Raw genomic sequence first — 14,568 nt, 5'->3', positions numbered from 1 at the left:
AGCCGGTTGTCGTTACTGTCAAGTTTCCATTGAATCAGAGTGGCACACTGGCAGGTTGGTTAGGGAGTCTGTCTGGTAGCTGTGGAGCTGCAGGTTTGATTCCCACTGGTGTTGAAGCAAGTCCATGTATGTAGTCTACTGCAAACAGACTGAGCTGTTTTCCTTGTGGTGGAAACTGTGGTGCAAAAATAAAATCTTATGTGTGACAAACTCGTCAGAAAGCAGCATAGCTACTGTATCCTTCATTACCATGCTGTCACCACATTGACAATAACAGCACGCTAACATGTGTTGTGTTTTTCAGCTTCTCTCTCTGAACTCCTGTACATAAAGCCAGAGTGCCGCCCCCACATGCAAATACCCCTCTGTATTGTGTTTTCTATGGTTTCCCCCTTGCACAGTTCTGATTTCCTATAAAAGGCTAAGTATAAGTGAATCGGCAATATCAGTGGAGCCAAAAAACATAACTACTCATGTACTTTCTAGATTACTCTTACAGTGTAGGTGGGTTGATCCATTGATATGCTCAATAGCAGAGTTTCTGTTTTCACTTGTATTAAACTCTGCAATGGAAGACGAGCCTTTTCACCTGTTTTTTTGCGAGCCGCTAAAGAGCTGCTGCCACGATTTGGTTTCACCGAGAACTATGAGTGATTGTTAAACTGTACTCACAATGTTGCCAAAAAAGACCCAACTGGGACCGCTCTAGGCAAGGTGTTGTCTTACGTACGTGTGTGTGTGTGTGTGTGTGTGTGTGTACGTGTGTTTGTGCGTGTGTGGTCCACAAGTATAAAGAGCCATAATTCGAAGGCCCAGTCTAGAATAAATTCCTAAAAGTCAGACTTGTAGGGCTTTTTGAGGAGTGTTCAAAAGATAAATTCAAGAAACTTTTAATACATGCAAAGTTCAAGATTTTGACATTTGCAATCGAATTGTGTCATTGTAATAAACCAAAGATAAATTATTTTACAATATCTTTGCGTTAATATATTAGTACATATGTGAGTAGTGTCAGGCTAGGTATTGGTCAAATAATTGTGGCAATATGATATCTAGAGTTTGAGTAGCTTACTGAAGCGATTAAAAAATAAAAAAAATAAGTATCTGTAATTTTAGTTAGACAGCTGGTCACTGTAGTTTTTAGCAAACGTTACTCAAACAGCAGGAAGTAGTGAATTTGTTGGACTATTTCCACAAGCAGATTAATCTACATTTGGTGCTCTAGTGAGTGTTTGTGGCAGCAGGACGCTGTGTGTGGGATTGAGACAAAATAAACTACAGTTAAACTACTGTATGTGTGCGCATGGTAATGAAGAAAGAGTGGCCCACTGATGTGTTTTTAACAATGGAGCTTGACACCGAGGAAGAAGATCTCACACACACACACACACACACACACACACACCTCTAGCCTGTTAACAGTAGCCTCCAATGCTTGGTCTCTTTACACACCTCACTTGTTTTTACACCACTAAATGACCAAACTGCTTCAGGGGAGAACATGCTGAATTTAAATGAGATAAACCTCCATCCAGACAAGATAACGGGTTTTCTACTTTGCCTAAACAGCATGTCAGAGGCTTCACATGTAAGTTTAACCCTCGTTTTTGACCAAGAGAGCATCAAGATTAAATACTGTAGACATTAGATCTTATTTGTTCCACCCAAGAGGGCGTTTCTGAAAAGATATACAGTCTTTGCACTCTTGCAATGACTAATTTAAGCCATGCGCTGTATAAAACAATAATCGCATTCGTACTTCAAAACTCTTTCAATGCATTTGTGTTGAAACTATTTGTAACACGCTTTTATTCAACTTGAATTTAAAAGCATGTATTTGTGCTGCAAACACACTCCAAGCAGGACATGGAGTTTAAAATAAAACAGTCCCTTTTTCACATTGAACTTATCATTGAACTAATCAAATCATTCCAAATGCTCCATAGCCTTAGGTGCTATTAGCCAGTGTAAAACAGCAGAGCCAAATGTCAAACACATTGCCCTCATTTGTGGACACCAACTTCACACTGGGGACATCATATAGGTCCAGAGTGCAGTGCAGGTTCATATGCAAACACAAAGCATAAATAAATCAATAGTCATTCAGTGGTTCATTTAGACACTTTTTATTTCAGTTCATTTTGGGAAGTGCGCTTATTTGCTTTCTTTCTGAAGGGTACTGGAAATGAGAAGATCAATACCAGTAATTTCTGTCAGTTAAAAATGAAGCTACAGCCAGGAGAAAGGCGTTTCCTGGGGAATATAAAATTAAGCCTTGACACCCCCTAACTGTGGCAAATATTTTCATACATTTTTCGCCCCACCTTTATCCCCAAAGATGGGGTATTGTTAATGTGCAGTGATAAATAAAATGTAGGTTAACACTGAATGAGTATACTTCTGTTTATTGTTGTATGTGTATCGTTAGTCTTTTGAAGAACCAAACCTACGGAGGGTTTGTGGTATGTAACACTTGTGCTTTTATTTGGTACCCCTAAAATCTCATGTGGCCCCAGCCTGGCCCCTCCATTTGAAATGGTCTAGAACCGCCACTGGAGAAAGGTAGGTTAGCTTCCCATCAAGACCGGAAGTAAAGGGAATCAGCTAAGGCTAAGTTCAGTCTAAGCACATAACCCCCATAAAACTTGTTTTTACACTTTTTTGTACAGATTAAACCGATGTGTTAATTATTGAGCTTTAAAAACGTACTCATAGGGAGATTTTCTAGCCATGCTAGCAGCATTAACTATTTGATTTTGTACAGCCATTTATGGTTCCAGAGGATAAATCCCACAGATTTTGGTAATCCTGTGACTTTTCCTCTGGCACCAACACACTTCTCAACAAATATTTGATAGTCATGAAACTTGTAGTCTCCCTTTGCCAGACCCTCCTCCAAAAGCACACTAGAGGAGAGTCTGGCTACTCCACATAGCATTCGGGGATGGGAGGAAAGTGCTCCGGTTTATTGGCATTTCTTTAAACCAATCACAATCATCTTGGTCGCGGCTAAGCACCGGAGAAAAGCCGTGGTGCCACTACAAAATAGGTTCGGAAGGAACTTGTTTTAGGTGGACCATGTATACATTTAATAGTTGTTTTAGTCGTTCAACAGAAAACTCAGATTGTACAAATAGTCTATCTAGCGGTCTCGATTTACCCTGCAGAGATCTGAGAAAAGTTAAACCATAGTCCTCACAAACTGACCGGAGTTTAAAATGTCAACACAAAAGGAAGCCCAAGGCAACGGATATCCAGCCTAAATGGGTGAAATCCGGCAGATTTTCTGGGTGGCAACGGAGCAGTCCCAGAAGTGGAAAGTCAAGGATATAGACTATGAAATTCCCAGAGAATTAATCCCACTGATGTTGGTGATCCTCTGACTATTCCTCTAGTGCCACCATCACACCAACTTTGACATTGTTTTTGAACAAATAGCTGCTGAATTGAGATCTTTCCTGTATTTATGCCAACATGCTACATGGTGAACTTGGTTAACTTGCTAAACATCAGTTTGTTAGCATTGCCATTGTGAGCATGTTAGTACAACCTCATAGAGTAGCTAGTATGGCTGACTAGATGATGCAACTCAACTGTGACATTCATGTGGTAATGTATTTACTATTGCTTTGCTCTGTATAATGTAACAGGGTTAGTAATCCTGCAGCACTAAGTGCATCTCTATCAACACTACATGCTTAGTGTATACATGAATATGCCATAGGTCACAAGTGTCTGTCGTGGTGCGTTTGTGGTTGCGTGTATTTGTTGTCCATGTCTTAGATTTGTGTGCGTCCGTCTGTCCCAGAGTCTCCCTCTCCTACCTTGGTGCCCGGGGATGCCCTGACCTCCCGGTTACCTCGTCTCACTGAAGCCCTCTGTGTTCAAACTAAGTTCAACATTTAAAGCTCCAGCAATCAGCAGTGACTTCTGGGGCATCTTTTATTAACAGCAGTATTAAATATTCACCTACACTCATCCCTTTGCTGTCAGAAATCATCCTCCACTTCTCCATTACTACTACTCCTCCTTTTGATTCTTCAGTTGGTGGCACAAAGGCAAACAGGAAGGTTTCATTCATTATTATCCTACCGTTTTCTTCAACCTGGACCTATTTCCGATGTTTCTGTGTCTAAATGACTGTTAATAGGGCAATTGTCCAGCTTGTATTTACCTTCACAAAGTGCTTCTTTTGCCACTGACAGGCTCAGATTAATATTCTAAATGTCTGACAACATTATGGAAAGGATTTCTAAAAGGAGGTCAACCTTTCGGTTAAAAGTAACATCCTTTTTTTAAACAAAAACAGCCACGAAATTGCGTTGGCTAAACCCACCAGACTCCATGTGCATAAACTAATTTTAGCATCGTAAAATACACTTCATTCAAAGTCGACAAACAAAATTAAACTATGAAAAGCCATTTTGGCTTGCTTTTCCACTTTTCCAACCATCACAACTCTAGCTTTGGTTGAAATAAACAGTTTACCGATTAACGTGTGAAAATATGTTGGCTCTATACACGCTAAAATGAGTCTGGTGGGTTTAGCGCTAGCGACTTCAGAGCTGTTTAATTAAATCGCCGTGGTAACTTATGCTGAACACCTAACCTCGGGAGCAGATTATGTTGGAGATTAGAGATCAGTGTGATTGGTGTAAAAGCACCGCCTACTGACCAATCAATACTCTGTTGATAACAGCATCACAGTCCTTAGAAGATCTGGCGGAGCTCGGTGCGTAGAGAGAGAGGTGCGCTCATTAAAGTTAAAACATCTAGAGACCGACAACCCCGTTAACCCATCCCTGATGGGTATCTTTATGAAAGATATAGATTTTCAGCGGAGGCAAGTACATAGGCCTATAGGCTATTTGTCGGCTTCTTGAGCCGTGTGTTGCCAATGCGCACATCTTTTTGAATTATGTTTTTATATTTGCACAATCGCTTACCACTGCCAGGGTTGCAACTGAAATAAAAAGGCTAAAGCAACAACAGTTTATGGAAAGGACAAGTGTAATTATGGTCAGATCTTGTGCCTGACTGATGGGGAAGTGATATTGCGATTTATGCATAACAGCATCGGCTTTTTTAGGAAGCAGCGACTATATTGTGTTTTTTGCCTGTAAAAAACTGTGTCCGTGTTCTTCATATTTATGTAGAAGAATAGTTTGCTCTGCTTATTTAAAATATGCGGCTCTGGTAGGGGTTTGCGATTGGTCATGCTGTGCAAACGCCGGCTCTTTTATGTGCATTCGCGCGTCGCTTGATTGGGAAACCCTGGGTTGATTGAACTAGTTGTTAACCACCGTCGTGACACAGGTTATGCGGGGCCGCGGTTATTAGGTTTGGTGAAGCCGGGTAACTGAAATAAATCCAGAGCATGTTGATCTTGATTTGTAGTACAGGCCTCTGGTTGAAAAAAAAAAAAAAAAAAAAAAAAAAAGAACACGTCCGTCACCCTTTAAGCACAAGTTATATCTTCATTTACATCAATTGAACCTTTTGCATTGGTTATGTATTGACTTCATCTGACTTAGTTGGAAAGAAATACGGTTGTTTGAGGAAAGAGGGACAGCTGAAAATAACCATTAGTTGCATAACTAAGAAAAACCTGCACAAATAAAGCTCAGCGATTTAAAGATCATTGTGATAAACATGTCAGACTAGGAGAATTTGCTCCTGAAACCGCATTTGCCATTGCACATGATTTAGTCACTGTTTTAACACCATAGATCACTTTGCCTTTGCATAATTTGTTAGTGCAACTTGTGGATTTCTTAAGTCTTTCAAGGCAGACAAAAAAAATCTAGTCCTAGATGTTCCTCAATAATACTTCATATGCTAGTAAAATTACTGCACAAACTCACTACATGTACATGAATTGTATATCACCATAAATGCAGAAATACTTTGAGCATCAAATTCCGAAAGGAAATATTGTCTGTTGCCTGTTCGTCAGCTATTCACATTTTTAGTAAATTTATTTTTTACATTTCCATCAGCTGTATTGCATTTAACAACTGTCAACTTAAACATTTGAGGCAACACAAAAAAAATATGGAAATGTCGAGGCCTGCTAATTTTAGTCATAAGATGATGCAATTCCCAAAAAATAAATAAAGATACATGCACACAAAATGATATTCAAAAAATTATTAATTATGTTTATCCCTGTGTGTTTCTCCAGGAGGATGTTCCCCTTCCTGAGCTTCAACATCAGCGTTCTGGATCCGTCTGCTCACTATAACGTCTATGTGGACATAGTTCTGGCGGATCAACACCACTGGAGGTACCAGGGCGGAAAGTGGGTCCAGTGTGGGAAAGCAGAGGGCAACATGCCAGGTACATTTTAAATCAGAAAACAGGCATAATAAATCAATGTAATGGATTAACTCTCTTTTTCTATCGCTGCTGTATTTATGACGGGAAACATTTACAGGATCAGAGAATAGAATTTACATTCAAATACACATCTAGAGAGTGGGTATTAGAAAATGACAGCAGATATTAAAAGCAGTGATGGAAAGTAACTAGGTACACTTTACTTGGAGTATTTCCATTTATGCTACTTTATACTTCTACTAACTACATATCATGGGAAAATATTTATCCCATTCTAAAGTTTTAGTAACTAACTTATACAAAATAAGATCAACAAATAGTGATCAAATAAAACTACCCATTAGTATATAAAAGTAGTTAAATTAGCTCCACCTTTACCAGCTACAACTCTGAAGTGATAAAACATAATAATTATAATCCAATATTGTTGTATTCCAATGTTCTAAAATGGGCCAGTCTGCATAGAGTACTTCTACTTAAGTGAAATGTTGTAAAAGTATTTCTTTACCGTGCTATTGCTACATTTACTTTAGTAAAATAGCAAAGTACTTTCTCCTACTCACCAGCAGCATGTCTTTTTCCTCGCTTCCATTGGGTATCCCTTGATTTGAAGTGATGATTAGATGAGCATGCAGTTTACTAAAGAAAAAAAAAAAAGAAAAAAAGAAATTGAAGGTTTTTCTGTCACCTGTTCCTGCCATTTGGAGCTGCTAACATCTTTTACAGAATACTTCTGCCAAACATAATAACCTTCTTAAATCAGAGACTTACCCCCAGTAGCCATAAATGAAAAAAGGACAACAAAATGCATGCTCACATTTCTTTCTGGGGCTTTCAAAAGCAAATTCTGACAAAGTATATGAAGAACTCCAGCTGATGAGCACAAACGGTGGTCAATGAATGAGTCGGAGACTTCAGCTCAATGCGTGCAACAGGGGTGATTTTGAGGAAGTGGTTGATTTTAGCAATATTGTAGCAAACCTACATGCATACAGTACAGAAAACCCGAGACGTGCATCAAGATGCACAAGTAGTCTGAGAGGTTTCTGTGGACAAATTTTTTTCCGCCGTTTTCCGAGTGAGTAAGAAATACAGAAATTACACATTTTTGGTTGAAGTATTCCTTTAAAGCTAGATTGCGGCAATTCTGTTTAATGATGGGGCTTAAATTACTCATATTATGCTTTTTGGCTTTTCCCCTTTCCTTTATTGTGGTATATATCTTTTTTGTGCATGTTATAGGTTTACAAAGTGAAAAAGCCCAAAGTCCACCCCAAAGGGATTTACCATCTCCAACAGAAAACCCTGTTCAAAAACTGCGCCAAACAGCTCTATTGTAGTCCAGCCTTTACTTCAGAGACAAACGTGGTCACTTTGTAACACGCGTTATAATGCTCGCCTAGCTGCTAGCATGGAACACCCTCATGCTCTGCTTCTGACTGGCTAGTAGTCCTTACCTAGCTAATGTACATGTGAGACTCCCAACAAAGATGTAACAGAAGTGAGATGTCTCACTCTGTAGCTAAAACAGAGAGCTCAACACACAGGGTGAAAAGAGGAGCTGCAGCAATGTGCAGTACAACAACAATATGGTGTTTTTTGAAAATTAAACCATGTAAAACTATTCTGATATAACCTCTAAATACAATTATGAACCTGAAAATGAGCATAATATGAGCACTTTAAGAACTTATTCATGTCCAAGAGAAACATGTCCTTGAAAATTACAAGTGCATTTTATTTCAGTTTATAGTAGATTATATTAGCTTTATCAAAACAATATTTATAGCGACACTCCTCAATTCACAGGATATTGATTGTTCTTTTCGGTTACTCACATTTCATTTTTATTTCAGTCTTTGAAGTAAAATCTAATACATTTTCACATTTTAGTTTTCCTTGATCCATTTCTCAGCTGTAAATTCATAAAACAATTCAAAGACAGCAAATATATTGAGTAGCAAAAATAAGGAAGGGGGGGGGGTATTTACTGTATTGCATGTAGGTCACACGATTAGGGAATTATATATTATTATATATATTATTAAATATTTATGAGGACAATGCACATGAATCAATATTTCTTCGGAGGAGGAGAGGACAAATACACAAGCAGGTAGGATAAAAGCTGACTTACTCCACTTGATGGTCAGGAACGGGCTTTCATGGTTGGCAACAGGATGGCAGTGTGAACAGGCAAACAAATCCAACAAAGGTACGACAGGTGAGCTGGCAAGGAACAGGCAACAAAAAGCAAGAACAGATCAGGTCCGGGTGCAGAAGGCTGGAAATTGAAGGCATAAGCCTCATTGGAAAGGGAAAACATAAATTAAAACAATTGGGAATGAGAGGAAATGGGCCGGTTTTGCAGGACTGATATGGGGAAGTAGAAACAGGTGAGCAGGTGAATGAGGGACAGGTGGGAAGGTTTGAGGGCACCTGGTGGATGGATGGAGAATGGCAATGCAGGGAGGGACCGAGAGGCAGACTGTGTGACAGTAGGTAATGGATAGGAAGGTGGGCAGAGAAGTGTATATTATTAGAAAATGTTGGGCATTGAATGAGAGTGTAGGATGGATTAAATAACTTTATTCAGTAGGCGATCTGAGGCGGGATGCCATTGATCTTTTATCTGACTGAAGTTAGTGCAAGCTGGAATCTACGGCCCCGACCATGGCTCTGAAATATCTGTAGTCTAACGCCGCCTTCACATTGGCAAAAATGACCAGAAGTCATTCATTTCCTATGGAGATTCGCAGGCCGTATGCAAATGGGTCCAAACCAATGTGAACGAGTGCGGTGCAGCCCGTTGGTCATCCGGATGCGTTAAAAAAGTTGAACTAGTACGACAGGCAACGTACGGTTCCTATCCGACAGTCCGAGCGGAAGTTAGCGTAGCTATGGTACTGATAAACAAATCTGAATTCTTAACTTTTAATAAAATAAATAATGATTTCATAACAATATGTTGTCATGTAATTCTTTTATTTTCATGATGTCCTAACGTTATTAGGGCAGTTAATACAATTAAAATGTATAATTATACATTCTATATTATTATATACTGTATAATATATATTATAGTGGCCGTTTCCCTCCAAAAACAACCTTTTTTTCCTATTCGCTTCCGATGCTTTCAACGGTGTAGTACGACGTCCACTGGGGGCGCATTGCGTATTACGGAGCTGATTTCAAGTGCCAGTGTGAAGGCGGCGTAACTGTGCATTGATAAATCCATGGTGCTGTCCGTGGTGCTGAAGTCTCCTATTTCTTAAACTACATAAACTATTTATAAACATATTGGTTTATCTGAAAAATACAGAAGGACTACATTGGGATCGTTGGAAATCCAATCATTGCATAACTGGACATAAAAATTTGGGTATGATTATTTTTTCTTCAGAACATTTTTGAACTGGTTGGCATCATCTGCGATGTCCATAAGTATCTTGTTATTGTGTTTTTTTATTTGAACTCCCTTTGAGTTTTTTTAAATGGGTCACCCACCCCCCTTCATGCTTCTCCCCAAATACAGTTTAATATATTGATATTTTGATATATCAGTGTTAGTTTCAGCCACACATTCCTCGTTTATTTGTAAGAAGTTGTTTGAGTACATGGACAGAAATTTTTGATATACATTAGATATTATTATTTCCAGTTTGCAGTTCTGTAAAGAACAAGGAATTGTTTTTGGTTTTTTTACATCTCCATGTTTCCTTCTCCCTGTTCTCTCTTCTTCCGTTCCATCATTATCTCTTTCTTTTCACACCTCAGAGAAAGAAAAACACAATAGCAAGTCAACCAAGACAATATTTTGTGTGTGATTGGTGATAGACTAACCACAATTATACAAATGAGAGAAAGTGCAAGGTGTTGTCACACATGTGCCAGGTGTTGTGGAAAGGTGACTGCTGATATGCCACAGTTGTGGAAACTGTGGTGAAACAACTTTACTCAATTAGATTTAATATTGCATTAATGTGGTGTGCTCATAGAAGGTTAGCAGGTCATTGTGGTAACACTGTGAAAAATCATGGCGCTGAGATTGTATCCTGTAATAAGAAGGCATCAAATATAGAAAGGATGAAAACAATATCGTCCCTTTGGCACTTTAACCAAATAAATTAAATTTTAGATCAAATACGATGAAATTGAAAAAAAAATGTAAACTCAATCAACCACATAAAAGTAATTTATTGTTTTAAACAAATATTGGCAGCCAGTAACATATACGATATATCTACAGCTGTTGATATTGAATGTTGGATTTTTTGTAGTGTACTACAAAAAAATCCAACATGCAATATCAACAGCTGTTACATATGTACGTATGTTACTGCTTGCACTGTGAAGCATTGCAAAGACTACCTTATCTATCTTTTTCTTGCAAACAAATTACAAATGAGCAGAAATATTCATTTGATAAATGTGTTTTAACGTGGGGGAGTTACATTTAAATTGTATTGTATGTGTGAAATCTATGAATATCTAAATAAACATTGTTGTGGCAGGTGTGGCTGATGTTAGATTCATGCATGTTCAAGTCACTGAAAGTGTAAACCATACCTGTTTTAGTAGTTTTCCAGGCCAGAAATACTTTCAAAATGTTATATATATATATATATATATATATGTTAAGTTCTTCATGGTGTGCTTTTGCTCTTACAGGGAACCGGATGTACATGCACCCTGACTCTCCCAACACAGGAGCCCACTGGATGAGACAAGAAGTGTCTTTCAGCAAACTCAAACTCACCAACAACAAGGGCAGCACCAATAATGTGGCACAGGTACCGCTTCCTGTTCTCTGCCTTCTACCCTTTGTCTTTCCTCTTATAATTCTGTATACAAGCATCATATCAAGAGCTTCTTAAACCACTTCTTTGTAGGCCTATTCATCTTTTAAAATGTACACAAATAAATAGGTTTTACATACAATGTTCATTTTCTGTATCATGTTCCTGACAAATGCCAAATTGAAAAAAACACATCAGTGGGTGTAACAGTGGAAAAGTGCTCTAAAATACAAAAATAAAGTATCTCTGGTTTGAATCCAGCCAAGCGCTTTCTCTCTGCCTTCACATTTCCTGTCTGATTATTTCCAATGTTTCGATCAAATAATGGCAAAATAAAATGTGAAACCTACCGAATATTAGATTGTCCTGGCCTCTCTCTCCTCTCCAGATGATCGTGCTCCAGTCGCTCCACAGGTACCAGCCTCGTCTGCACATCGTGGAGGTTAAGGAGGACGGCTCCGAGGATCCCTTCCTATCATCCAAAGCTCAGACCTTCGTCTTCCCGGAGACTCAGTTCATCGCTGTCACCGCTTATCAGAACGCCGATGTAAGTCACATCAATCACAGGACGGCAGTGTGTGTGTACTGATTCTTTGTAAATTATGGTCAACCTCAGCTCAGTTTATTTATTTATTTATTTTCAATCAATTCTTACTTGGAAAAAGCCTGATAAGAAATTATAAGTTATGTTTTGAAGTCTCACTTCTTTTGTGTCTGTATTTTTGTTATATTTTGGACTAACGAGTAGGGATCTGTTACTTTATTCTATTTAATGTACACACTTATTTATTGTAAGAACTACTGATTTCATAACACCATAACAACATATCTCATCCTGCATCTTTATGAGGTCTAGAGTTCAATGATTAATGTCAGAGCCATTCTTCAGATAGAAGCTTTGGTTTATACATGTGTGAGTGCATCAAAAATGCATAGACACACTAACTAACATTGCTACAATCTAACATGGGTTACTATACAGTTACTAAGTTCAACTAAGAGTCACCTCGGCTGACCTGAGGACCGTCGCCCAGTCCTCCCCAGTATGTGCTGTATATAGTATATCTGTAACAGCTGTTCAAATACAGTGTGTAAGAGTTACTGTAATCCAAAGCAACATACACTCGCCGTGTTGGTATGACGTTCATTCTATCACTATATGTGTACCCACTCACTGGTTCTAAAGATTAACTTCCCACACACAAGAAAAGAAATTACATTACATTTCCTCATTAATTATTAGTCAGTGACCGCCTCTCTTTTTGCTCTCTTGTTTCTCTTACGTGGTGGCTCACTCCTTCTCTTTTTCCTCTGCCTACATTCTCTCATTGCCCTCCTCCTATTCCTCACACAGATCACTCAGCTGAAAATAGACCATAACCCCTTCGCTAAAGGTTTCCGCGACAATTACGACACGTAAGTAAATTATTTTTAATAAGCTGTATTTGTAAAATAAATGTGCTAGCTCACTGAGAATAGTGAAACTGGATTACTGCTGGTACTAAACAGATGTTTAATATTGGATTAGATGCAATTACTGCGCTGCTCGAGCATGTTGCAATGAAAGGGTGTGAGGGGCTGTGAGATGTTTGATAGATAGTTTGAGGTTTGTGCAGGAAATAACACCTTCTTTTTTGTCTCTCTTCTCACACTCTCTTCTCTGCCCCTCCTCCTCCACCTCCCTGCCGCCTAGGCTGTACGCTCCTCCCGATTCTGATCGCCTCACCCCCTCCCCTCCAGAGAGCCAGCAGCTGCTGCCAGGGAGCTGCTACCCCCAGAGCTACCTCTCTGAGCAGTACATGAGCCCCCTGCCTCAGAGCCGCTTCTACGGTATGGGCCAGCAGCACAAAGACCCGTCCGCCAGCCCTGGTCCTCACAGCCGCTGGTACCTGCCACCTCAGCAGGGTGTGGCCTCCAATCGGCTTGACTTCACTTCCTCCTACGAGGGGGACTTCACCGGAAACGGTTTCTACAAGCCCTTCCCCTTGCAGACATCCGCTCACCATGCCCTCAGCTACTACCCAGACCATCATTTTGCATCTACTAGCGTGTCTGTATCAGGAGCCACCTCAGCGGGCTGGACCACCAGCCGGCCCACCAGCCGGCCCACCCCTCAGTACCTCAGCCACCCGAGTAAGCCTGGCCCCAGTCTGGGCTGGTTTAGACCCATGTCCTCCTCTTCTTCCTCCTCATCTTCTTCTACGTCACCTGGCAACCCCAGGCTGCACCCGCCCTCGCTCCTAGAGCCTCTGCAGCCGCCCCTGCTGCACGACAAGCCCAAAGACACTGTGGAGGTGGTGGTAGAGGACCCCTGGCTCGAACCTCCCTCTGTGAAATCAGCGGCCTCGGCCGACTCGGGCCTGTTTGAGGGCGGCGTGGGGGACAACAAGAAGAGGAAGGTGTCGCCGTACACGTCCAGCACTGAAAACTCCCCGCCTCCGCGCAGCGGAGAGGTCTGCGAGAAGGACAGCAACAGCGATGCAGACTACTATGGCTATTACACCCACTGAAGGCCTCACATAGTTGCCACAGTCTCTCTCCCAGCGTCTTCCCACACCGCCCTAATGAACACGCATTGGTCTGTCCGGTCAGGTCATGATAAAGGGCTGGAACAGTCTCTGTTTTTTGATGCAGACAAATACTAGAACCACATCACAGAAGGTGCAGCCTCGTCTGCTGTCATGTCACAGCGTGGCCAGCCTCTCTATAAAGTCCCCTCTCAAAGTGTCAAATGATTACAGGAGCAACTTCCAAGGTTACTGTCAAAGTTAGTGTTGAACAGAAGTAGATGTGACTGGGGAACCGGCCTGCAGTCACATAAACACCATACGGACAAACAGACCTGTGACTTAAGCCTTTGAAACATTTGGAGATTTGGGGGGAAAAAATGATCTGCATATCTGTTTGCTGACAGACGCCTGCAGGGATTGTCTGTTCTTCCTGCATCAAACACTCTCTCTGTCTCTTTTGATCTGTCTTGTCTCTGTCTGTCTCTTCCGTTTCACCCTCAACCTTTCACACATAGGGCCTACTTACAATATACTCACGGTAATTTCCTTTCACACACAGTCTTCTCTTCAAATCCGGCTCAATATGTGGGGTGTAGCACCCACCAGTGGCGACAGAAGAGTGTTGCAGACTGCAGCGTGTCTGAGTGAACTGATATCAGGAGGTTAGGAGGACTTAGCGAGCACATGTTCTGAAGCACGGCCGCTAATTGAACTCAACCCAGCAAAGACAATCTGTGTGTGTGTGTGTGTGTGTGTGTGTGTGTGTGTGTGTGTGTGTGTGTGTGTGTGTGTGTGTGTGTGTGTGTGTGTGTGTGTGTGTGTGTGTGTGTGTGTGTGTGTGCGTGTGTGTGTTAAGTAAATCAGCAACCACAGCAGCAGAAATAACTAACAAGTCTTTACAAAAGGAGACAATCCAACAT

The 14,568-nt window shown here is 40.5% G+C and overlaps 1 protein-coding gene and 1 long non-coding RNA gene across 2 annotated transcripts in view; one reads left to right on the top strand and one right to left on the bottom strand.

Moving 5' to 3' along the window:
- Positions 1–14,399, top strand: part of tbx21 (T-box transcription factor 21) — a 22,599-nt gene extending 8,200 nt beyond the window's left edge. Inside the window, exons 2-6 of the mRNA XM_028567638.1 lie at positions 6,185–6,339; positions 11,011–11,132; positions 11,527–11,685; positions 12,493–12,554; positions 12,832–14,399. Coding sequence (XP_028423439.1) covers positions 6,185–6,339; positions 11,011–11,132; positions 11,527–11,685; positions 12,493–12,554; positions 12,832–13,648 — 1,315 coding nt within the window. The 3' untranslated portion in view covers positions 13,649–14,399. The remainder of the gene's footprint in view (positions 1–6,184; positions 6,340–11,010; positions 11,133–11,526; positions 11,686–12,492; positions 12,555–12,831) is intronic.
- Positions 6,076–8,730, bottom strand: LOC114548011 (uncharacterized). The gene is made up of 3 exons (XR_003691306.1): positions 8,477–8,730; positions 6,903–6,978; positions 6,076–6,280 (listed from the first exon to the last, which is right to left on the bottom strand). It is a non-coding gene; the product is annotated as an uncharacterized LOC114548011 (long non-coding RNA).
- Positions 14,400–14,568: the final 169 nt, after the last annotated feature.

Source organism: Perca flavescens, chromosome 21 (assembly GCF_004354835.1).
Source record: "Perca flavescens isolate YP-PL-M2 chromosome 21, PFLA_1.0, whole genome shotgun sequence".
NCBI classification, from domain to species: Eukaryota; Metazoa; Chordata; class Actinopteri; order Perciformes; family Percidae; genus Perca; species Perca flavescens.
This window is presented reverse-complemented; position numbering and strand designations above follow the sequence as displayed.